Source organism: Hylobates moloch, unplaced genomic scaffold, assembly GCF_009828535.3.
Source record: "Hylobates moloch isolate HMO894 unplaced genomic scaffold, HMol_V3 SCAFFOLD_14, whole genome shotgun sequence".
NCBI classification, from domain to species: Eukaryota; Metazoa; Chordata; class Mammalia; order Primates; family Hylobatidae; genus Hylobates; species Hylobates moloch.
Window position 1 is genome coordinate 98,220,167 of NW_026652289.1, and position 23,732 is coordinate 98,243,898.

The 23,732-nt window shown below is 39.0% G+C and overlaps 1 protein-coding gene across 1 annotated transcript in view; it reads left to right on the plus strand.

The window, feature by feature from the left end:
* Window positions 1–11,361: 11,361 nt before the first annotated feature.
* UNC13C (unc-13 homolog C) overlaps window positions 11,362–23,732 on the plus strand; it is a 620,990-nt gene continuing 608,619 nt past the window's right edge. Inside the window, exon 1 of the mRNA XM_032174369.2 lies at window positions 11,362–14,356. Within this exon, the coding sequence (XP_032030260.1) occupies window positions 11,365–14,356 (2,992 nt within the window). The 5' untranslated portion in view covers window positions 11,362–11,364. The remainder of the gene's footprint in view (window positions 14,357–23,732) is intronic.

Genomic DNA, 23,732 nt, shown 5'->3' on the forward strand with positions numbered 1-23,732 from the left:
CCCCAAAGAGCGTCTGTGTCACTGTGGTGATTTCTTGGCTGGCCTGCAATCAGTAAACTAGTAGGGGTAGAGGAAAGGTCTGCTCAGATGGGAATCGTATTATTTAATAATAATGTTAACATTTTTAGTACTTTTGTACTAAAAAGTATTTTAGTACTTTTGTACTAAAAAGTATTTTAGTACTTTAGTACTTCTGTTGTTGTGGGCACTTCTCTAATTATTTCTTATTTAATCGTTATAGCAATATGAGGTAGTTGGTACCATTATCTTATTTGTTAAATGAGGAAACTGAGAAACAGAGTTTAAATAGTTTGCTCAAAGTGCGCCATGGGGACGTGGCACAGCCATGATCTAAAGTAGCCAATCTGACTTAAGTCTCCCCTCTATACCTTCCCCCACTCACAGGGGATGATAGAGCTCAGGTGGGCACCAAATGACTCCATCCCATCAAGGATGGAAATGCTCCGTGATTTAATTGATGTTATCCCACTTGAACAGTATGATGCAGTATGGTTTGGTAACCATACAGAAGTTATTCAAATCAGCCGGGCGCGGTGGCTCACGCCTGTAATCCCAGCACTTTGGGAGGCTGAGGTGGGCGGATCACGAGGTCAGGAGATCGAGACCATCCTGCCTAACACGGTGAAACCCTGTCTCTACTAAAAATACAAAAATGTTAGCCTGGCGCGGTGGCTCACGCCTGTAATCCCAGCACTTTGGGAGGCCGAGGCGGGCGGATCACGAGGTCAGGAGATCGAGACCACGGTGAAACCCCGTCTCTACTAAAAAAATACAAAAAATTAGCCGGGCGTGGTGGCGGGCGCCTGTAGTCCCAGCTACTCGGAGAGGCTGAGGCAGGAGAATGGCGTGAACCCGGGAGGCGGAGCTTGCAGTGAGCCGAGATTGCGCCACTGCACTCCAGCCTGGGCGACAGAGCGAGACTCCGTCTCAAAAAAAAAAAAAAGGAAAAGAAAATTATTCAAATCCTAACTGTATGTTTGAGCAAGTCTCGGGTAAGTCGCTTAGAAGCTCTGAGTCCAGCTTTTTTTTTCTCTTCTGTCTTTAAGATGAGAATAATATTTTACCTTGCGGGGTTGTTTTCAAGATACAGATTAATCCAAATAAGAGACAGAATAGACCTTAGGAGACACAGAGGAGCAGGTAATTTGTTTAAACAGGAATACGGGCTCCTTGCCTTGGTATAGGACACTCGGGTGGTAATGTGTCAAACGTGGTGGGACAGAAGACGTGAGAAACATTTCAGCTAATGGAAGCTTTTGCTCTAGAATAGCAGTGGTCCTCAGTGGCCTTCCTTTATACAGCTTAACTCTCCATCAATAATTCTAACAAATGTCAAAATTGCTCACAGGATTTGCCTTCAGAAATCTCTTTTAATCTCAAACAGTTTCCAATTCCAGAAAACTACAGATATTGAATGTAGAGAATGAAGGTAAAAGTCGAATTATTTAAGGACAGAGTTAGATTGCCCTATGAAAGAATGTTGGGCACAGTGGGAAGGTGCCAAACCCTGGGATGTGATTGCTGTAGAGGAAAGGCAGCACAGTGCAGAGGAAAGAATAGTGAAGTCAGGGTAGGAGGCCTCCGTTTTCGTTCCAGCTCTGCCGTATGCACTAAGGCAAGTGTTTTGACCTTCCTAGCTTTCCTTTTCACGCTGTGTGCAATTTGAGGATCAGTGCTGTTCAAACTGCACTCCCCAACCTCAACGACACTGTAGAGGGTTTCTGTAGGCTGCAATTTTTTTGTGGAAGCAGTGAAGTGGGACTCTAACCCTGCTGCCTTAATTCAGCTAAAGGAGCTCTGCTTTTCCAATCATAGTGAGTTTCAACGTCTGATTTTGTTGGAAAAAAAGTGGGAGGGGGCTTGTTTCTGCGGATAAAAATCAAAACAAAACAATACCTTATGACAAAAAAACTCATCTTTGAAATGTTATAATTCTAAGTTGCTTATCTGTAAGCCAAGGTACCTGTACTCTGCTCTCTGTGCATGCGATTACGAAGATGCTGCAAAGATTGAAAAAGCAATAGTGCTTATCATCATGTAGCTGGGAACGGGGTCAGGCCATGCCAAGATAGTAAACAGGCAAAGCTTATTCAAGGCTCCTCAGTATCTCATTTCTGGAATACCCTTTTACCTGTCCCCGTTGAAGGTAGACTCTTCCCATCCTCAGACCTTAATTTTTAAAAAATTGTTGTGGGTGCATAGTAGATGTATATATTTATGGAGTACCTAAGATATTTTGATACAGACATGCAGTGTGTAATAATCACAGTGAACAGGGTATCCATCCCCTCAAGTATTTATCTTTAGTATTACAAACAATCCAGTTATACTCATTTAGTGTTTTAAAATGTACAATTAAACTTTTACTGACTATAGGCTGGGCGCGGTGGCTCACGCCTGTAATCCCAGCACTTTGGGAGGCTGAGGCGGGCGGATCATGAGGTCAGGAGATGGAGACCATCCTGGCTAACATGGTGAAACCCCGTCTCTACTAAAAATACAAAACGTTAGTTGGCGTGGTGGCGGGCACCTGTAGTCCCAGCTACTCGGGAGGCTGAGGCAGAAGAATGGCGTGAACCCAGGAGGTGGAGCTTGCAGTGAGCCGAGATTGCGCCACAGCACTCCAGCCTGGGCGACAGAGTGAGACTCCATCTCAAACAAAGAAACAAACAAAACAAACAAACAAACAAAAAAACACTTTTACTGACTATAGTCACCCTAGTGTGCTATCAAATATTAGATTGTATTCATTATTTCTATTTTTTTGTACCCATTAACCATCTCCATCTTCCTTCTACCTCCCTGTTACCCTTCCCAGCCTCTGATAACGAGCCTTCTACTTTCTATCTCCATGAGTTCAGTTGCTTTGATTTCCAGATCCCACAAATAAGTGAGAACACGCAATGTTTGTCTTTCTGCGCCTGGCTTATTTCACTTAACATAACTCCAGTTGCATCTATGTTGTCGCAAATGACAGGATCTCATTATTCTTCTTATGGCTGAATAGTACTTTATTATGTATATGTACCACATTTATTTATCCATTAATCTGTTGATGGACACTTAGGTTGCTTCCAAATCTTGACTATTGTGAACAGTACTTCAACAGGCATGGGATTGCGGATATCTCTTTGATATAAGGATTTCTTTTCTTTTGAGTATATATCCAACAGCAGGATTGCGGGATCATATGGTAGCTCTATTTTTAGATTTTTGAGGAACCTTCAAACTGTTCTCCATAGTGGTTGTAGTAATTTACATTCCCAGCCATTTGTTGTTGCCTGTCTTTGAGATAAAAGCCATTTGAACTGGACTGAGATATCTCATTGTAGTTTTGAGTTGCATCTCTCTGATGATCAATGATATTGAACACCTTTTCATATGCCCATTTTCTGTTTGTATACTTTTGATAAATGTCTATTCAAGTGTTTTGCCCATTTTTAAATTGGATTATTAGATTTTCTTCCTGTAGAGTCGTTTGAGCTTCTTATATATTCCGGTTATTAATCCCTTGTCAGTTGGGTAGTTTGCAAATATTTTCTCTCATTCTCTGGGTTGTCTCTTCACTTTGTTGATTGTTTCCTTTTGCTGTGCAGAAGCTTTTTAACTTGATGTGACTCCATTTGTCCGGTTTGCTTTGGTCACCTGTGCTTCTGTGACTCAGGCTTCTTAATGTTCTCTGTACTCTCCCTCCAAGTCCTGAGGGATATCCTGATAAACCATTTATACCAAAGTACAATGTGCCTGATAAGCCTTAAAACCTAGGGGCCCAGTGGTGAGACTTGCATTTCAACAAAGACCAAAATTTTAAATAAAAGAAATAAAGCTCTAATAATAAAACCTAGTATAGATTATTCTTGAGTAGGGGAGTTCTTCAAACATACTACATAGGTCACCACCTAGTTCCCTAAGATTGGTCCTCGTGGGCATAGTAGCATAGCATAGCGTTTATGAGAAAGGACTCTAAAACCAGTCACGTTGGTTGCAATGCTGGCTGCATGACTTCCAACTATGTGGCTTTGGACTAGATACTCAGGCTCTCGTATTCTTCATCTGTAAAATGGGAATTCATAAAAGTATCTACCACAAGTTTACTATCAAACATCAACGTAATCTATAAAAAGCACTCAAGACAATGCCTGATATATAATAGACATTAAAAATGGAAAAACATGTGTAAGAGCTGTCTGGTAAACAGCTTAGAAGAATAATTAAGGACTAAATGTCACGGTTCAGACTCTATAGACTGTAAGGACTATAATGAAAAGAAGAGATGACAAGTTAAATAACTTTTGTGGAAAACATGAGTCTCGATTTCTCATTTGAATTATTTGGAACAGATTAGGTGGAGGACGTTCTAGACAGAGTGAAGAACAAGAATAAGACAATGGAAGAATACATGTGTGCATCCACAGTACCATGACGTGGCCTAGAGCAGAGGGTATACAATCATTCATGGGGAGAAGGAAGAGAAGAAAATGATATTTGAGGGAAATTTGATGGGATATTTAAGGGAAATTCAATCAATGGGAAGGTTTGAAATGGTGGAGGATATTACTTTAGGGGGCCAGTAAACTACTGTAGTATTCTACGTCTAAAATAAGGAGAATGTAAATTATTATAGTGAAATCATTTTAGAGTTAGGTGATTTGGGCAACTACTTCAGCATCTCTGAGGCTCAGCATTCCTGATCACAAACTGAGATACTATCCTTACAAGATTACCATGAAGATTATTTGAGATAAGCCACACAAAAGGACTTTGTAGACCCTAAGTGCTATGGAAATATTAGTACTGAGTGCCATTGTTTACTGTTAAACAAAAGTAGCAGCAATGGGAGTGAATAAAGAGTGTATGTGGGTTGTAGTTGGGTGAAGAAATTCACAAAATAACTGATTAGCTAGAATTAAAGAGGATGCTTGAGTCATTTGACTTTCACTCTTGGGGGAAAGGGGTCTTTCTGTTTATTTTTTAAAAATAGTATATTAGCTTAGGATAAACCTTTTATTCACTTTCTGATTTGGTCGTTTTTGTTGAAATATTTTAATATTTATTTGTTTATTGCTTTTGCCTTTAAGGCAAAAAACTAACAGTTCCCCTAAACATTATTTAATGTGTTACTGTGTTCTAGCAATTGTCATTGTCAGAGTCATCCCTGTGACCATCAGTCACATTATATACACATCCTCTTACTCCTTCATGTAGAAAGGATATATAAAACAGGTATAAATCTTCATTGACCTGATAAAGACATTCTAGAGGATGCTTTTTAAAATTTAATCTTTAATATCAACCTATTTGCTCATCGTCTGCCTTGTCCCAACTTGTTCCACTTCGACATGCTCCCCCTTATCAATCCTGGTGGCTCCTCACGTGCTATTGGTGTATCTGGCTTGCCCTTCCATCTCCACCTACTCTGGTTTTCTTCTTTGCTGTGTTTGGACGAGTTTGCTTATAAAGTTACTTGGTCAGTGTGCTGCTCAATGCTGTTTTGCACAGGGGCCCTCTTGCTCAGTTGCACCTTTTCTGCACTTTGTTAGGGTTGCTTCCTTCTCTGTTGCAGTGATTCTGCCCTCCTACCTGATGGGAAGCTTCTTTGAGTCAGCTACTTTTCAAATCACCAAGAATTTACTGTTGAACAGATGTGTGGTGAACCACATTTACATATCACCCTTTTATGTATTTTGAAATAATTTCTTTTAAATCAGCAATTATATTATAGGGCATTTACTGATGAGGTGCTATTGTATTGAAAAGCAGAGGCTTTCTTGCTATGTTCTTGTGGGAAAATAATTCTAATCCTAACACAGTCCAAGACACGTAACACAACTTAATGCAAGTGAAGGAGCAGTTAAGAGTAATATTAGTCTAGGATTAAGCAAATAACAGTAAAGAGAAAGTCAAAAAGTCAAGTGATTCAACAGCAAAGACATGGAATCAACCCAAATGCCCATCAAACATAGATTGGATAAAGAAAATGTGGTACGTATACACTATGGAATACTATGAAGCCATAAAAAGGAATGACGTCATGTTCTTTGCAGGGACATGGATGAAGGTGGAAGCCATTATCCTTAGCAAACTAACGCAGGGACAGAAAACCAAACACTGCATCTTCTCACTCAGAAGTGGGAGCTGTACAATGAGAACACATGGACTCAGGGAGGGGAACAACACACAGTGGAACCTGTTGCAGGGTGGGTTGCGGGGGAGGTAGAGCATTAGGACAAGTAGCTAAATGCGTGCTAGGCTTAATACCTAGGTGATGGGTTGACAGGTGTAGGAAACCAGCATGGCACACATTTATCTATGGAACAAACCCACACATCCTGCTCATGTAACCCAGTACTAAAAATAACAAAAGCCAGGTAATAAGCATCTTTCTAGACCAAAGACAGGAATACAGATCAGAATAAGGGCCAGCGAGACAAGCGTGAGTCCTGAGGCCAGGACTTGGGCAGGCGCTCGTACTTGGGCTGTACCATAAGAGGTCCTGTCCCTTTGTCTTCTTTGTCTGTCTTGAAAGTTAACCTCTAAATATCCAGCTCACCTGGGTATTTAGTACTTTACTGCCTTTAATAAGGAACATGAAATACTTCACTGCATTTAGAAAGGAACATAAAATTGTCGATCTGAAAATGCTTTAACTTAATTCTGGTAATGATTTAGCAATAAATTTTTGACTGTTTAAAAGTTTATTATCTCCTTTAGCTCACTAGGGTATCTAGCTTTTAGAGTCATATTAAATAGTTCTCTTAAAAATGAATATGTTAACATATCTGCAAAACATATTTCCCATTGAACACTAATATTAGTTTCAGAGTTTACACACTTCCTATTCAAATCTGGGGTTCCGAGTCAAGGCTGTGTTTCATGTTAATCACATGACCTTAAGCAAGTTTTCAGAAACTAAACCTTGAGTCACTTTATCTGGAAATTAAAAATACTTATTTTATACAATTATTGTGAGAATGAAATGAGATAAACTTTAGAAAATTGCATACCCAGTGCTTAGTACATAGTAAATAGTAACTGAATATTATTACTAAGGCTTCCCATAACAGCATAGTCTATTGTTTTAATCTCTCTCAAAGACTTTCTTTCCAAAGTCTTAAATCTTATCCCTAAAGTTCATTACTGAAGACGATGTGTGGTTATGTAACTAAAGTTAAAATATCTGGAGCTTTGGAATTCAAGTAGTTGAGATGATGTTATCTTAGCGTTCACCCTCCAGCTGCCTCTCATCCACCTTGAGTTTTTCCTGATTTGAGCTATTTTCCTTTAAAAAAATGAACTTCAGAGAGAGGAGTAGGTATGTGGGTTTGTATGGGCTGGGTGTAAGGGTTTGTGTCAGTTACCACTGGTAACATTCACTTTACGTACAAATGATTGTTTCATAGACTCCAGGACTAGGACCAAACTACCTTTTTGCTTTCTTTAGCTGTGCAGTTTTTGGCTGTATCTCTTTATCTCTTTGAATCTCTTATCTCCTCATATAATAGGCATAATAATGCCTTCTTTAAAGAGTTTCTGTGAGGATCGCGGAGATAATTTAAGTTTCTGAAACAGAACAGGTGATCATTAAATGTCATCTTCCTTTCCTATCTCAGTCACTTGTCTGAAGGAAGTTCCACAGCCGTTATTTTGGACTCACCAACTCTTTCCCTAAGGCATCTATGGTTTTATGATGGGATTGTATCACACACATACAGTAGGAGCTCAGTAACTAGGAAGATGAGATTTCAATATTAGGAAATTGTTGCTGAACCATAGAGATAAAAGTTACCTTCCCTTTCACTTCTGACTGCTTCTTTAGAATGTTTTTGTTCTTCCTCTTTCATTCTCCAACCTAGCAGAATTGTTAGATTGCCCCCCACTATATCATAATTTTCACATCAGATACCACCTGATTAGTCTTCTGTAATTGCTTCTTGAACTTTTTCACTACTCTTCTCATTAAATTTACAATATCCTATGAGGAGATCTATTCTGTCCCAAATTGTACAAAAAAAAACAATTTCTTTTTTTTTTGAGATAGAGTCTCGCGTTGTCACCAGGCTGGAGTGCAGTGGCATGATCTCGGCTCACTGCAACTTTGCCTCCCAGGTTCAAGTGATTCTCCTGCCTCAGCCTCCTGAGTAGCTGGGACTACAGGCATGCACCACCACACCTGGCTAATTTTTGTATTTTTAGTAGAGATAGGGTTTCACCATCTTGGCCGGGATGGTCTTGAATTCCTGACCTCATGATCTGCCTGCCTTGGCCTCCCAAGGAAGTAACTTTCTTATGACCACACAGCTAGCGTATCACGGAGTTGGGATTCCATTGCAGGTAATCTGGATCAAGGGACTGTGCTGAAAGCCAATAGCTATTAGTGCCTACTCCTCAAATGGGACTTCTTAAATTTCAAAACTCTCTACCTTCTGATTGTATTTTGTCAATCCTCTGCTCCCCATCAGAGGCATCCCTCTCTGGACAAAGTGGATGCTTCTTCATCTTTGCACATGACATGAATGTCTCAGATGCTTCCCTTCTGCTCACACTGCTTCTCCTTCTCTGGATTGTGTAAGGCCCAATGCAGCCAGTTTAGGCTTACTGGAACCTACATTGTTTATGTGTTAGTTCATGGGTTTATTACTTTCATTCATTTATATAATCACCTATCTGACAAACAGTATGAGTCTATTATGTATCAAGGAATATAAAAATTTAAAATTAAATAGAATATGGCTCCTTCAAGAGTTTATAGTCAGATAGGAAAGGCAGACATACAGATAAAATATTTCACTTAAATAATTATGGTATTTCGAGGGTACATTGCAGGAGCACAGAGGAGGAAGTGCTGTATGCTGAGGAGGTAAAATGAGCTGATGTTGATCCTTGGCTGGGTCTCAAATGTATAGATATTCTGTAGATATTTATGAAAGAGACATGTGAATAGAGAGGGGAAGGGGAAAGGAATTGGAGGAAGAGGGAACAGCATGGAAAAAGGCCCTTTAGTGAGGTAAAAACATGGTAATCAGGGAACTGCTACTACTTCACCATGACTGAGGCAGATGTGCTTATGGGAGTGATAGAAAATTAGACTGCTAAAATAGTGTTTCAAGAAGGAAGACATATATTTTTAATTGTATGAATTTTAGAAATTTAGGATTTGAAAAAAGAGTACAAATCATCATTAGGAAGACCACGTAGGATACAACTGTCATAGTCCAGATGAGAAATGACAGTGTTCCTTACTAAGGTATTACTATGTCACCTCAGGTATGAACATGAGATGGATGACACATGATCTAGAATGACTCCTGGGTATGTGCTGTGGGCAAGTGGATGATTATGATGACATTATTGAGATTAGTAATTCAGGAAAATTGCTAGGTTCTGGATGGAGTTTAATTTGGGGCAACTAGGTGGAGATACTAAGTGGCTGAAATGTGTGCCAATTCTTTGATAAAAAGTGGCTAGGAGAGAGATGAGCTCAGTTAGGGTGGTTGCTGAAATGGTTTTGGAGTTTAAACATAATTTTTACAGATAGTGAGGGCTGGATAATGAATGATATTCTGGCTAGAGAGGACATAAAAGTTACTGAGGCATGAAAGAGTGTGGAGCCCTTAGTGAATAACAGGTTGTTCTCTGTGGTTGGAATACAAGCAAATGAGTTCGTGTGTGCAACTGTGGACACCTGTTCCTGAGTTTGCATTTGGTGGGCTTCATTTCACATTGAACTTTCCCACTCAAACTTTTTCTAACAATTATTGCCCAGAACAGTAGCTTTGAACCAGTAATGCCGGTCAGGACAGAGGCATTAACAGAATTGCTACTTTGATTTAAACAAAAAGAAGCATCTGTTTCTAAGTTTGGAAGACCAAGGATTTTGGGTTGAGTGATGGGTAGAAAATTTTATTCGACCAAAATTGGTTTAAAAATAATTTATCTACCTGATTGCAGCTTAACTTTCCAAAGCCTTTTCTCCACAAGGAGATGTCACAAAGGAGTATAAAAAATGCTTTTAAAATCAACTCAAAAGTAAATTTCTTGACATTTTTATTGGTAGAAAATAGGTCCTGGTTTGTGTTTGTGAATGAATACCAAATTGTTTCAGAGCAGAAGAACTATACCCTGATAGTATTTGAAACCCAGAAAGACTTGGACTTCTTTAGAGTTCATCTCTTTCACTCCATCTTTTCTCCTCCTCTTCTGTGCTCCCCTGTCTCTTGTGGAGCTTGGCTCCTGGCCAGAGCATGTATTCCCAAATCCCCTGCAGAGCCTGATTGAAGTGAAACTGGCAGATTTCCAAGTGGAGAGAGCTGATAAAAGAGCAGATTTCTGAGACAATCTGTAGTTTATGATGTGTTCTTTAATGAATTAAATAGGTTATCTACCCAAACACATACTGGAATACCAACAAAGCCTTTTGACTGTTACTATTATCCTAGGTTACATTTCACTGATAAAATATTAAGTTCAATTCAACAAAGCTTTGAGTTCCTACTAATATAAGGCCCTGTGCTGGCAAACCAGCAAAATTAAATGTAAACTTTATTTTCTTTTTCTTCACATAATTCAAGAAACTAGTCATCATAGAGATTATTTATTCACGTGGTCAGAAAGAGATTGTTTGAATGAATAAAAACAGTTATATATATAGATAATATTAATTTGTGAATTTTGAATATCTGGGATGTGAGGGAAATATACATAGATTTAAATTCTTACATTTGTGTAAGTAAACATGATATTAGGAAAGAAAGTAAAGTAGAAATGACTTTATTAAGTCAATATGGCTGTATAAATTGCCTGTCATATTACTCAATGTTTTCTAAATAATCATAATTACCTTTTATTACTATTTCAGTTGTGTCCACCCATAAATGATTTATCCAAAAACATTATAAACGTAGTTATTGGTAGTGATTTGCTTTAAGTGATTATTTTAAAAGTAAATTTACATTGAAATTCATATATTCTCCTACTTCCTCAGCAATTTTTCACACATTGTGTATTATGAATACTTTTGAAACATGTTGGAAGTGGAATAAATCTAGAATTGAATTCTGATATTTATTTTAACATTCATTTCTTTTTAGACACTGCATGGAGTTATGTGGAAATGAGAGAGATTCATGAAACCCCTCCTCCAGGAAAGAATGTCTTTCATAGATGGAGCTTGGCTTCTGGTTTGCACAGGACAGCAACAATGTGGCAGAGCCATGCCTGCCCTTCCTGCTCTTTCCAGTGATTCACAGAACATCTGAACAGTGATGCTTGCCTTGGATTTTCAGATTTTCATCCTGATACTTGTTTACTTTTCTGGGGCGGAAAAGCTTGCACTAATTGCTCTCCATGGTGGCTAATTTTTTCAAGAGCTTGATTTTACCTTACATTCATAAGCTTTGCAAAGGAATGTTTACAAAGAAATTGGGAAATACAAACAAAAACAAAGAGTATCGTCAGCAGAAAAAGGATCAAGACTTCCCCACTGCTGGCCAGACCAAATCCCCCAAATTTTCTTATACCTTTAAAAGCACTGTAAAGAAGATTGCAAAGTGTTCATCCACTCACAACTTATCCACTAAGGAAGACGAGGCTAGTAAAGAGTTTTCCCTATCACCAACATTCAGTTACCGAGTAGCTATTGCCAATGGCCTACAAAAGAATGCTAAAGTAACCAACAGTGATAATGAGGATCTGCTTCAAGAGCTCTCTTCAACTGAGAGTTCCTACTCAGAATCATTAAATGAACTAAGGAGTAGCACAGAAAACCAGGCACAATCAACACACACAATGCCAGTTAGACGCAACAGAAAGAGTTCAAGCAGCCTTGCACCCTCTGAGGGCAGCTCTGACGGGGAGCGTACTCTACATGGCTTAAAACTGGGAGCTTTACGAAAACTGAGAAAATGGAAAAAGAGTCAAGAGTGTGTCTCCTCAGACTCAGAGTTAAGCACCATGAAAAAATCCTGGGGAATAAGAAGCAAGTCTTTGGACAGAACTGTCCGAAACCCAAAGACAAATGCCCTGGAGCCAGGGTTCAGTTCCTCTGGCTGCATTAGCCAAACACATGATGTCATGGAAATGATCTTTAAGGAACTTCAGGGAATAAGTCAGATTGAAACAGAACTTTCTGAATTACGAGGGCACGTCAATGCTCTCAAGCACTCCATCGATGAGATCTCCAGCAGTGTGGAGGTTGTACAAAGTGAAATTGAGCAGCTACGTACAGGGTTTGTCCAGTCTCGGAGGGAAACTAGAGACATCCATGATTATATTAAGCACTTAGGTCATATGGGTAGCAAGGCAAGCCTGAGATTTTTAAATGTGCCTGAAGAAAGATTTGAATATGTTGAAAGTGTGGTGTACCAAATTCTAATAGATAAAATGGGTTTTTCAGATGCACCAAATGCTATTAAAATTGAATTTGCTCAGAGGATAGGACACCAGAGGGACTGCCCAAATGCAAAGCCTCGACCTATACTTGTGTACTTTGAAACCCCTCAGCAAAGGGATTCTGTCTTAAAAAAATCATATAAACTCAAAGGAACAGGCATTGGAGTCTCAACAGATATTCTGACTCATGACATCAGAGAAAGGAAAGAGAAAGGGATACCGTCCTCCCAGACATATGAAAGCATGGATATAAAGTTGTCTACTCCAGAGCCAAAAATCAAGAAGAACAATTGGCAGTCACCTGATGACAGTGATGAAGATCTTGAATCTGACCTCAATAGAAACAGTTACGCTGTGCTTTCCAAGTCAGAGCTTCTAACAAAGGGAGGTACTTCCAAGCCAAGCTCAAAATCACACAGTGCTAGATCCAAGAATAAAACTGCTAATAGCAGCAGAATTTCAGATAAATCAGATTATGATAAAATCTCCTCACAGTTGCCAGAATCAGATATCTTGGAAAAGCAAACCACAACCCATTATGCAGATGCAACACCTCTCTGGCACTCACAGAGTGATTTTTTCACTGCTAAACTTAGTCATTCTGAATCAGATTTTTCCAAATTGTGTCAGTCTTATTCAGAGGATTTTTCAGAAAATCAGTTTTTCACTAGAACTAATGGAAGCTGTCTCCTGTCGTCTTCGGACCGGGAGCTATGGCAGAGGAAACAGGAAGGAACAGCGACCCTGTATGACAGTCCCAAGGACCAGCATTTGAATGGAAGTGTTCAGGGTATCCAAGGACAGACTGAAATTGAAAACACAGAAACTGTGGATAGTGGAATGAGTAACGGCATGGTGTGTGCATCTGGAGACCGGAGTCATTACAGTGATTCCCAGCTCTCTTTACATGAGGATCTTTCTCCATGGAAGGAATGGAATCAAGTAGAGCAAGGAGCTGATTTAGGCTTGGATTCATCCACCCAGGAAGGTTTTGATTATGAAACAAACAGTCTTTCTGACCAACAGCTTGGTGTTTACAATAAAGACCTAGAATACTTGGGAAAGTGCCACAGTGATCTTCAAGATGACTTAGAGAGCTACGACTTAACTCAAGATGACAATTCTTCTCCATGCCCTGGCTTGGATAATGAACCCCAAGCCCAGTGGGTTGGCCAATATGACTCTTATCAGGGAGCTAATTCTAATGAGCTATGCCAAAATCAAAACCAGTTGTCCATGAGGTATCGAAGTCAAAGTGAATTGCAAAGTGATGATTCAGAGGATGCCCCACCCAAATCATGGCATAGTCGATTAAGCATTGACCTTTCAGATAAGACTTTCAGCTTCCCAAAATTTGGATCTACACTGCAGAGGGCTAAATCAGCCTTGGAAGTAGTATGGAACAAAAGCACACAGAGTCTGAGTGGGTATGAGGACAGTGGCTCTTCATTAATGGGGAGATTTCGGACATTATCTCAATCAACTGCAAATGAGTCAAGTACCACACTTGACTCTGATGTCTACACGGAGCCCTATTACTATAAAGCAGAGGATGAGGAAGATTATACTGAACCAGTGGCTGATAATGAAACAGATTATGTTGAAGTGATGGAACAAGTCCTTGCTAAACTAGAAAACAGGGCTAGTATTACTGAAACAGATGAACAAATGCAAGCATATGATCACCTTTCATATGAAACACCTTATGAAACCCCACAAGATGAGGGTTATGATGGTCCAGCAGACGATATGGTTAGTGAAGATGGATTAGAACCCTTAAATGAAACATCAGCTGAGATGGAAATAAGAGAAGATGAAAACCAAAACATTCCTGAACAGCCAGTGGAGATCACAAAGCCAAAGAGAATTCGTCCTTCTTTCAAAGAAGCAGCTTTAAGGGCCTATAAAAAGCAAATGGCGGAGTTGGAAGAGAAGATCTTGGCTGGAGGTATTCATGTTTAAATGCTACATTGTGAGCTAATTGTGTTTTAACATTGGGTAGCACTTCTTTAGAGCATGTTCTGTGTTTACTTGGGTGAAAGAGTTTACTTGCAATGACTTTTCATGCTTACCCTGGGGAGCATTTTGTTTTACTCAGGCAGCTCTCCTAAGGAGTTGGGCTTGATGATTTAAAATCAAAGAATATGTTAAATGGGTCATATTGGAATGAGCCCAAACTTAACCCAACACATTGTGGATCAGATTTCTCTGCTAAATTTAGGCACAAACCCCATTTTACCTCAACTAACTTTGTGGCATCAGTTGTCAAAGAAAAGGTGAGTGAAACCAAAGGTTAAGCCAACAGCCTGGCATCTATTTCTTGGTTCCAGTAAGTTTACAGGGTTGGAGAGAAAGGTGTAATGTTAAAAAAAATGTGAAAAGATGGACTCTGAGACTTAACCACTCATTTTCCTATCCATTCAACAATTTAGGGGTTGCCCATAGGAAAAGTTGTGTCTTCATAGGACAGTCCCGTGGAAGACCACGGACTCCCTTACAACTTACTGGCACAGTCAGGGAGAGGAGTAGAGCCAAGGCCCTAGGTCATGCCTGAGTGGTCACAAGCTATTCTTTGAGAAGAGATCAGTAAGGGGATAGAGTTGAGTGGTTACCTTCTTAAGAATAAAGTCCCTTCTCCACCATGGAAATGAGAAGAGTACCTTAACTAACAAGTTTAATTGCTTTCTTGTGGGAACAACTTTGGATTATATTCTTTTGGAAAGTGACTGTTATATGCAAATGTAAGAGTTTGTTTACTTTTTATTTCTCAACCCAACTTCCTCCGCACTTATTCCAATCCCTTACCATTTATTTTAGTTGCATGCTAATTACTTACATTTTTGGGATGGTCTGTTACTATCTCAATTTAAACAAATTGCATATTATTATTATGTTCCCGATCATGGGATTGTCATCATTAACTAAGCTATTACTCTACATAATACTTCATAAAGGTATATATGACCAAGTGTTACTTGCTATTATCAAATAACATAATAATATCTGCAGCCAGTAGCTGGTTATGGCTTCTCTGTCTTGACCAAAGCTGTGATCAAACTCCTCTACATGAGCCATTTTGTGGTGGATGTGAGTAGATTATTGAATAATCAGAAATCTTTACTGCTAAACTATTTGAATTTCTATGACAACCGAAATAACTAGGGTTTGCCACTCTAAAAATCTGTCTTTATAAAACAACACAGTTTGTGTAATTTATTTAGGAATGATATAGGTCAAAGGGATCTTGAATGCACTGGCTGTTGTGACATTTTGTGTTTTTGTTTTTTTGCAGGGATGGGTAGTTCTCAACTATATTTAAAACTGATTTAAGAGTGAAAAGTAGTCAAATGTTATGCAAATGTAATTCATGTGGTAATAATATCTATCTTACATTGGAGTGATTTTTGAGAGTCAGATGTCCTTGTTACTGAAGTTCATTTGCTATTTCTTGGGATACAGGCCAGCAGTTTGACATTGTATTTTATTTGCTGTTGATTCAGAGTTTACTCAAAGGCAAATGAAGACTAAGGAGTGCATGAGCATGTGTGTGTGTGTGTGTGTGTGTGTGTGTGTGTGTGTGTGTGTGGTTTGTGTATATATGTTGTGACATAATAGAGAAATGCTTTAATGCCAATTGGTTAATGTAGTTGCTTGAAATGTTAGGCAATATCATAAATAGGACAAGATGATACATTTCAGAAAAATGGATCTTCTTCAACTTCTAAAAATTCCAAATTAGCAAGCCTCTGCAAAGCAGATTGTTACTGATGATGACCCTTCAACCAGCTAACAAACTTTGTCATTCAGTGAATGGCACTTAACCTTGGAATACACACGTGCTCTTGGTTATCTATAGCCACCTGGTTAAGAATAAAACCACAGATAAAACAATCCTGTGCCATTTATCTGACATATGAGGCCTGGCTATAGAGGACTCAGACCCCTCCATCCTCTTGGAGCTTGGCTTCTTATTATCCTGTGAGCCAACTTTGAATGGAATCCGCTGGATATCATCTGTCCTAGAGGAAATCAGCACACACATCTTTAAGATGGTCTCTGGTTGCTGAAAGGTACCAGATTGACTACCCAGGAAGCTGCAGTAGCCTAGATTTTAAAGGCTATCTTTGCTCCCCTTGGCAGCAGTCAGGCAGTTTTCCCCATCCTGTGCCACCCATATGCCTCTGAAGGAAGGACAGCCAAAGAAGGACATTTTCCAGGCCCCTTTCCTGCTCAGAGCATCCCAAAGAGGTGCCAATTGTCATGATGGTTTCTGTTCCCATGGCCATCTGCTTACTGGGCTTTGGGCGGATGCCAGCATATTTTTTCTCTCCATGGCTACGTAGTTATCATGAGGTAGCAGTGCTGTCTTTTCTCCATAAGTAACCTTAGCCAGATTGGAGTGCAGAGCTCTTGCTGTCAAACTGTGGGATGCTGTCTCTCTGACATAGCTTTATGGAATTATAAGCTCACGCATTTGAATTATTTATTTCAACTGTTGTCTTCAGGATCCAGAGGACCAGAAAAATCCAATGTCTATAGATGTGGATATTTGATGATAATGTTTCAGAGAATCTTCACCTTGAACAGCATTCCAGTAGGAAGAGACCTTAGAGTGTGTGTAGCCAGAAGCTTCCCCATGAGGTCAAATTCTTCCATTGTTGCTGGCCCCTGCTGAGTTGGCACCATTTGTGCAGCTGTCTTGATTCCTATACCATGATGGTGACTCTCTGATCCCCCACCTTCAGCCTTGTACCACCTATCAGCTGGAATTAACTATTTATTGTCTCCTCAAAATTCCCATGTACTTGCCTCTTATCACACTGACTCTCATATTTATGTGCATTTCTCGTTTTCTATTCCAGAATAGTCTAGAGGCAAGTTGTCTTTTTTTTTAATCCTTTAACTTACACTGTGCCTAGACTAGTGTTTTTTTTTTTTTTTTTTTAGACGGAGTCTCGCTCTGTCGCCCAGGCTGGAGTGCAGTGGCGCAATCTCGGCTCACTGCAAGCTCCGCCTCCCGGGTTCACGCCATTCTCCTGGCTCAGCCTCTCCGAGTAGCTGGGACTACAGGCGCCCGCCACCACGCCCGGCTAATTTTTTGTATTTTTAGTAGAGACGGGGTTTCACCGTGGTCTCGATCTCCTGACCTCGTGATCCGCCCGCCTCGGCCTCCCAAAGTGCTGGGATTACAAGCGTGAGCCACCGCGCCCGGCCTAGTGTTTTATACCCATATGGCATTGAGTTAATATGTGTTGGATAAATGCCTGAATCAAGAGAGGTGGGATACTAAATAAAAAAAACCACAAACTTTAAAGTCAAATCCAAATTCAAACTGTGGCTTTTAATTGCTAAGATTATGACTTTATCTCCTGAGAGCTCAGAAGAATAGGCATAAAAGCTTACTACTCAGAATTACTATGTATTAGGCACTTTCCAGGCTGTTTACCTGTTTTTCATTCTTTTAATTCTTATAACATCACTATTAATTTTATTTTATTATTATCCCATTTTACAGGTGAGGAAGCAGATGCTGAAAACTTACCTAGCTTAATGTCATTCAGCTAATAATTGGTAGATTCAGAATTACAGGGATTGTTACTTTGACTATTTAGAGCAGCAATATGCTTATTCATTTCAAAGGTTGTTTTTATTCAAGTTTTAAGTTGGAAAAACTGATAAAATATGAAGAACAGAGTCAGCCACTAGGTTTAGTTCAACTCAGAGATATTTACGAGAAACCAGTATGAATATGAAAGCCACTAAATTTCTAGGACTCTCAGGTTTTGATGTGAAATAGTTCATTCTCAGTGTTTCTACTTCAAATCCTTGGTTCATTTTATAAATCAAGATTTGTAGGGTGCAATAAATACTGTACTAAAACAGCTGCTTGATGGATGTTGTATTTGCAGTCTGATACACTTTACCTGAAATCAGAACTTAACATCAGTTTGAAGTATTAATAATTTTCCTAGCAGAAGAACAAAAATCTTGCTCTGAAAGAGACTGTGATATTGGAAATTAGCATACTTCCTGGTTTTTACGTCATGTATATATTTTGTTTTCTGAATGGTTATAAAACCGTCAGAATATTTTGACTTCCAAGTAAGGATATAAAACTGAAGGTATTAAAATTTCCTAAGGTATATACTTTGTTAGACTAGTGGATCCTAATCTGGCTGGTTGTTAGAATCATCTGGAAAGCTTTTGTAGTAGTTGTTCCTGGGATGTTGTTTTAAAATGACCAATTATTGGCATATTCTCACAGATTATTTTGACTTGGTGGTCCTACAATGGGGCCAGGCATATGCATTTAAATTACATGAGTTACTGATGTAATATATGCCCTTTAATAAAACAAGAGCAATAACCACACACACAATTAAAAACATAATAAAAGAAAATCTAAAATGAAAACTAAAAAAGCTCACCACCTGTGGACAGTCCAGGTCAGGAGGGTGCAGTCTGGCTATTCACATGCTCCCTTGATGGTTCTGAGGAATGTGATCATCAGAGCACATTTGAAGAGTCCTACTAAAAGCTATGTAGCAAATATACCTGCTCACACGGCATTCTTAATTTCCCCCTTTTTTAACTTGAAAGAGGTAAAATCAGTCTAAGGAAAAATATTAATGATTTTTCTTTCTTTTTTTTTTTTTTGAGACGAAGTCTCACTCTGTCGCCCAGGCTAGAGTGCAGTGGCACGATCTCAGCTCACTGCAACCTCCTCCTCCTGGGTTCTCCTGCCTCAGCCTCCCGAGTAGCTGAGACTACAGGCATGCACCACCATGCCCAGCTAATTTTTTTTTGTATTTTTTTAATTAGAGATGGAGTTTCACCATATTAGCCAGGCTGGTCTCGAACTTCTGACCTCATGATCTGCCTGCCTTGGCCTCCCAAAGTGTTGGGATTACAGGCGTGAACCACTGCACCCGGCCAATTTTTCTTAACTTAAAAACAAAAGATGTTTTGTCAACCTTTCGGAGTTAAGTAGATTATTACATTTTGTGAAAAGGCTTTAGTAATATCTACATATGAAAATAGAAGAGCAATAGATGTATTCCTTAAAAGGTATGTATGAATTTAAAATTTTAGAAATCATCTGTATCAAAACTCCTAGGGGATTTTCCTGTAGAAACCATTTAGTGCATAATTTTGCCTACAAATAAATTCTTATCATTCCACATTTTATCTGACAACTTGGGGCTTTTTTTTTTTTTTGGTAAATCTTCCTTCAAGCATAGCAATACTGGTAATAGTAGAAGGCAACTTATTTGCAAAATATTCCATAAAAATGCAGTGCATAACAATAATCTTTTGTCTAGTATTTTTTGCTTCTAATACACTAGAATGATCTATAATATAAAATGATTCTCTTGTTTTTTTAATTGACATTTTTATTTGACAGTAACATTTTTAATTGACAATAACAATTGTGTATATTTATGGAGTATAATGCAATGTTTTGAGTTACATATACATTGTAGAAAGATTCAAACAAGCTAATTAACATATCCATCCCCTTACAAACATATCATTTTATTTTTAGTGAGAACATGACACATCTATTCTTACAGTAATTTTGAAATATACAATGTTATTATTGACTGTGGTCACCATACCGTGCAGTAGATCACTAACATTTTATTCCTCCAGTCTAGCTCAAACTTTTTACCCTTTGATCAACATCTCCCCTTTTCCCACCTCACTCTCTATCCCAAACCTTAGCCTCGGGTAATCACCTTCCTAAAATCTGTTTCTCTGAGATTGACTTTGTTAGATTCCACATATAATTGAGACCATACAGTACTTTTCTTCCTGTGCCTGACTTATTTCACTTAGCATAATGTCCTTCAGTTACATCCATGTTGTCACAATTACAGATTCCTTTCTTTTTAAAGACTGTGCAGTGTTCCATTGTGTGTACATCTACTTTTTTATCCATTCATCCGCTGGTAGACACTTAGGTTGCTTTCATATCTTGGCTATTGTGAATATTGCTGAAGTAAACATGGAAGTGCAGCTATCTCTTTGAAATATCAGTCTCAATTCCTTTGGATATACAGCCCTGAGATGCGTGATGACATTTCAGGTGATGATGGACAGCATATATGACAGTCTTTATACATGATGGTGGTCCCAAAAGATTATAATACTGTATTTTTACTGTACCTTTTCTATGTTTGAATATGTTTAGAACACAAACATTTACCAGTGTGTTACAATTGTCTACAGTAATCACTATAGTAACATGCTCTATATGTTAAATTGTAAATGTTTATGTATCTAAACATATCTAGTAGTAATAGGCTATACCATATAGCTTAGGTGTATAGTAGGTGGTACCATTTATGTTTGTTTAAGGTACAGTCTATGATGGGCAAGCAATGACAAAATCACCTAATGACTCATTTCTCAGAACGTATCCTTGTTGTTAAGCAACACATGACTGAATATGAAGAAGTGGGATTGGTAGATCATATTTTCTAGTAATTATAGTTTTAGTTTTTGAGGAATCTCTGTAGTATTTTCCGAAATGGCTGTGCTAATGTACATTCCTACCAACAATGTACAAGAATTTCCTTTTCTCTACATTCTCACCAACACTTGTTATTATTCATCTTTTCGATCGTCATTGAAACAGGTGTGAGGTGATATCACACTGGTTTTTTGGCTGTTTCTTTTATTTTTTTTAAGCAACAGGGTATCTGTCACCCAGGCTGGAGTACCTTGATGATCATGGCTCACTGCAGCCTCAAACTTCAGAGATCAAGTGATTCTCCTGCCTCAGCTTCCAGAGTAGCTGGGATTACAAGCAAAAGCCACCCCAGCCCAGCCTCTTTGTGGTTTTAATTTGCATTTCCCTGAGATACTGAGCATTGTTTGATATATCTTCCATTTACATCTATCCTTTTGATAAACGTCTGCTCAGGTTCTTTGCCTATTTTAAAACCAGGTTACTTACTTTCTTGCTATTGACTTGTTTGGGTTCTTTATATATTTTGGACATTAGCCCCTTATCAAATATATGGTTTGCAAATAATACTTTCTTCCAATTCATGGATCGTCTCATCTTTCTGTAGATTGTTTCCTTGCCTATGCAGAAGCTTTTTACTTCGATGTAATTCCATTTGCCTATTTTGCTTTTGCTGTCTGTGCTTTTGGAGTCAAAGGAGACCTTTGAGGAGTGAAGTGGCCAAGGGTCCCTAGAAGCAGTAGAGAACCAGCTAGGGACACTACTTCTTGCTAGAGATAAAGCTTAAAAGGTCCAACAGTAAAATTCATCTAGGAGGCAAGACTAGAACCCAAAGAAGACATGTGTTTGTAAATTGGTTCAGAGGAGAGAAAGATAATACGTATAAGGAGATTAGTCCCAACTGGAGCTGAAGTGTTTAAGTGTGTTCTGCTGTGAGATGGAACTAAGAGAAAGGGAAAGAAACCAATAGGTATGCTGTTCTATCAGACTCAGTTCTAGGCATTTTAATTTCATACTTGTCACCATAGCTTTGGGAAGAAGGTACTGTTAGCCTCATCTTACAAGTGAGATGACTGAGTCTCAGAGGAGCAAAACAAGGAAGGCTCAACACCATATAGCGAATTAAGGGTATTGGTTGACTCCTATTGTGCCTTGCCCAGAATCCAAAGTCTGTTGCTCTTTCCCTGACATCCTGTTGCCAGTGCAGGCCAGTCTTGTCATGAAAGATTATGGCTTATGTTTTTAAGCATCTGTGTAAGTTGTACATTTAAAGTAAGCCAATTTTGTGTTAGCAAATGTAGTTACATATTGAGCTCTCTTAATAAAAAGTGAGTGATAATAGTTTGTGCTAAGAGATAGTGTCATATTTTTAGGAAGTTTTGTAAGTCTGGGGAGGTGATGCTAGCCACTTGAAAAGATTTTATTAGGGGTGAAGAAGTTAAGTGCCAATAAGGTTAGTTTTTGAGAATTAAAAAATTTTATAGAAGGTAAGAAATTCAAAAGGATATACAAAGACCCATGAACAGGAACAACAAAAATGTTGCAGAGTTCATAAACACAGTTAAGTTATAGTATAACTATTAAATGGCTCCCAAACTATAAGACTGGAATACCCGCCTTTGTAGGGAAGCTAAAGGCATGGTGCATTTTTTGAGGAAAATATTAACTGACAATGAAAGATGGCAATTTCCAGGTTGTACTAGGAATGTTGTTGGAAAGTGTACAGTGCAAAATACTGTATCTCAGAGATTCAAGAAATGGTGTTATGTCAAAACCTCAGATGAATAGTTTTTTTTTTTGCTTGTTTCTGCTCATGTCATCATTCATGTTATTTCTTCAAGCTCAAACAGAGACGTATTTTATAGAAATTATAAATCATTTTTGAGATTGCTGTGTGGAATAAGATAAACTCTGAACTCTGGTGTAAGATAGCAAAGAGTAGCCTAATCAATTATGATGAATTATGTGAGAATGAGGTAGATGGAATAGCTATATCCAGTGGAGCAATTTAGGCTCTGGCATACAACTCAGGAACAAGGGAGGAGAGGGACTCCAGTGCAGCAGAGAAAACCTGCCACCTGGAGAGTACGCCTCCGACCACCATGATGGCTTCCAAAGCATTTAGGACTCTAACTCTTGGTATCACTTAGATAGGCTCTCAACATCCCAGAATGAGAACTATTAAGAGAAATACAAATCCTAGGAGGGATTGAGGTACTAGAGAGGTTATCGAGAGGATTACCTAGTTACCTAAACTAGGACCCAAGGTAAGAAATGAGTATCTGAAACAGGTAAAAGCATTATTGTTCAGAAGGTATCCAAGGACTGAGCCTGATTTACAAGAAAAATGTTTTGATGCTGAGTCCAAGGGAGATGGACTCAAATAGAACTCTTTCCTGCACTAACGATAGTAGCTTATGTTACCTCCATAGGCTGTAAAACTGGACAGAGCTAAATGCATTGATTGACTTCTACACCATGGCTCATTTCAGCCTATTGTATGCTTCTGTTAAAAAAAATATGCTATGGAGGCCGGGCGTGGTGGCTCACGCCTGTAACCCCAGCACTTTGGGAGGCCGAGGCGGGCAGATCACGAGGACAGGAGAGCGAGACCATCCTGGCTAACACGGTGAGACCCCGTCTCTAAAAACACAAAAACTTAGCCGGGCGTGGTGTCTGGCGCCTGTAGTCCCAGCTACTCGGGAGGCTGAGGCAGGAGAACGGTGTGAACCCAGGAGGCGGAGCTTGCAGTGAGCTAAGATCGCGCCACTGCACTCCAGCCTGGGCGTCAGAGTGAGACTCCGTCTCGAAAAAAAAAAAAAAAAAAAAAAAAATCTTGCTATGGAATCTT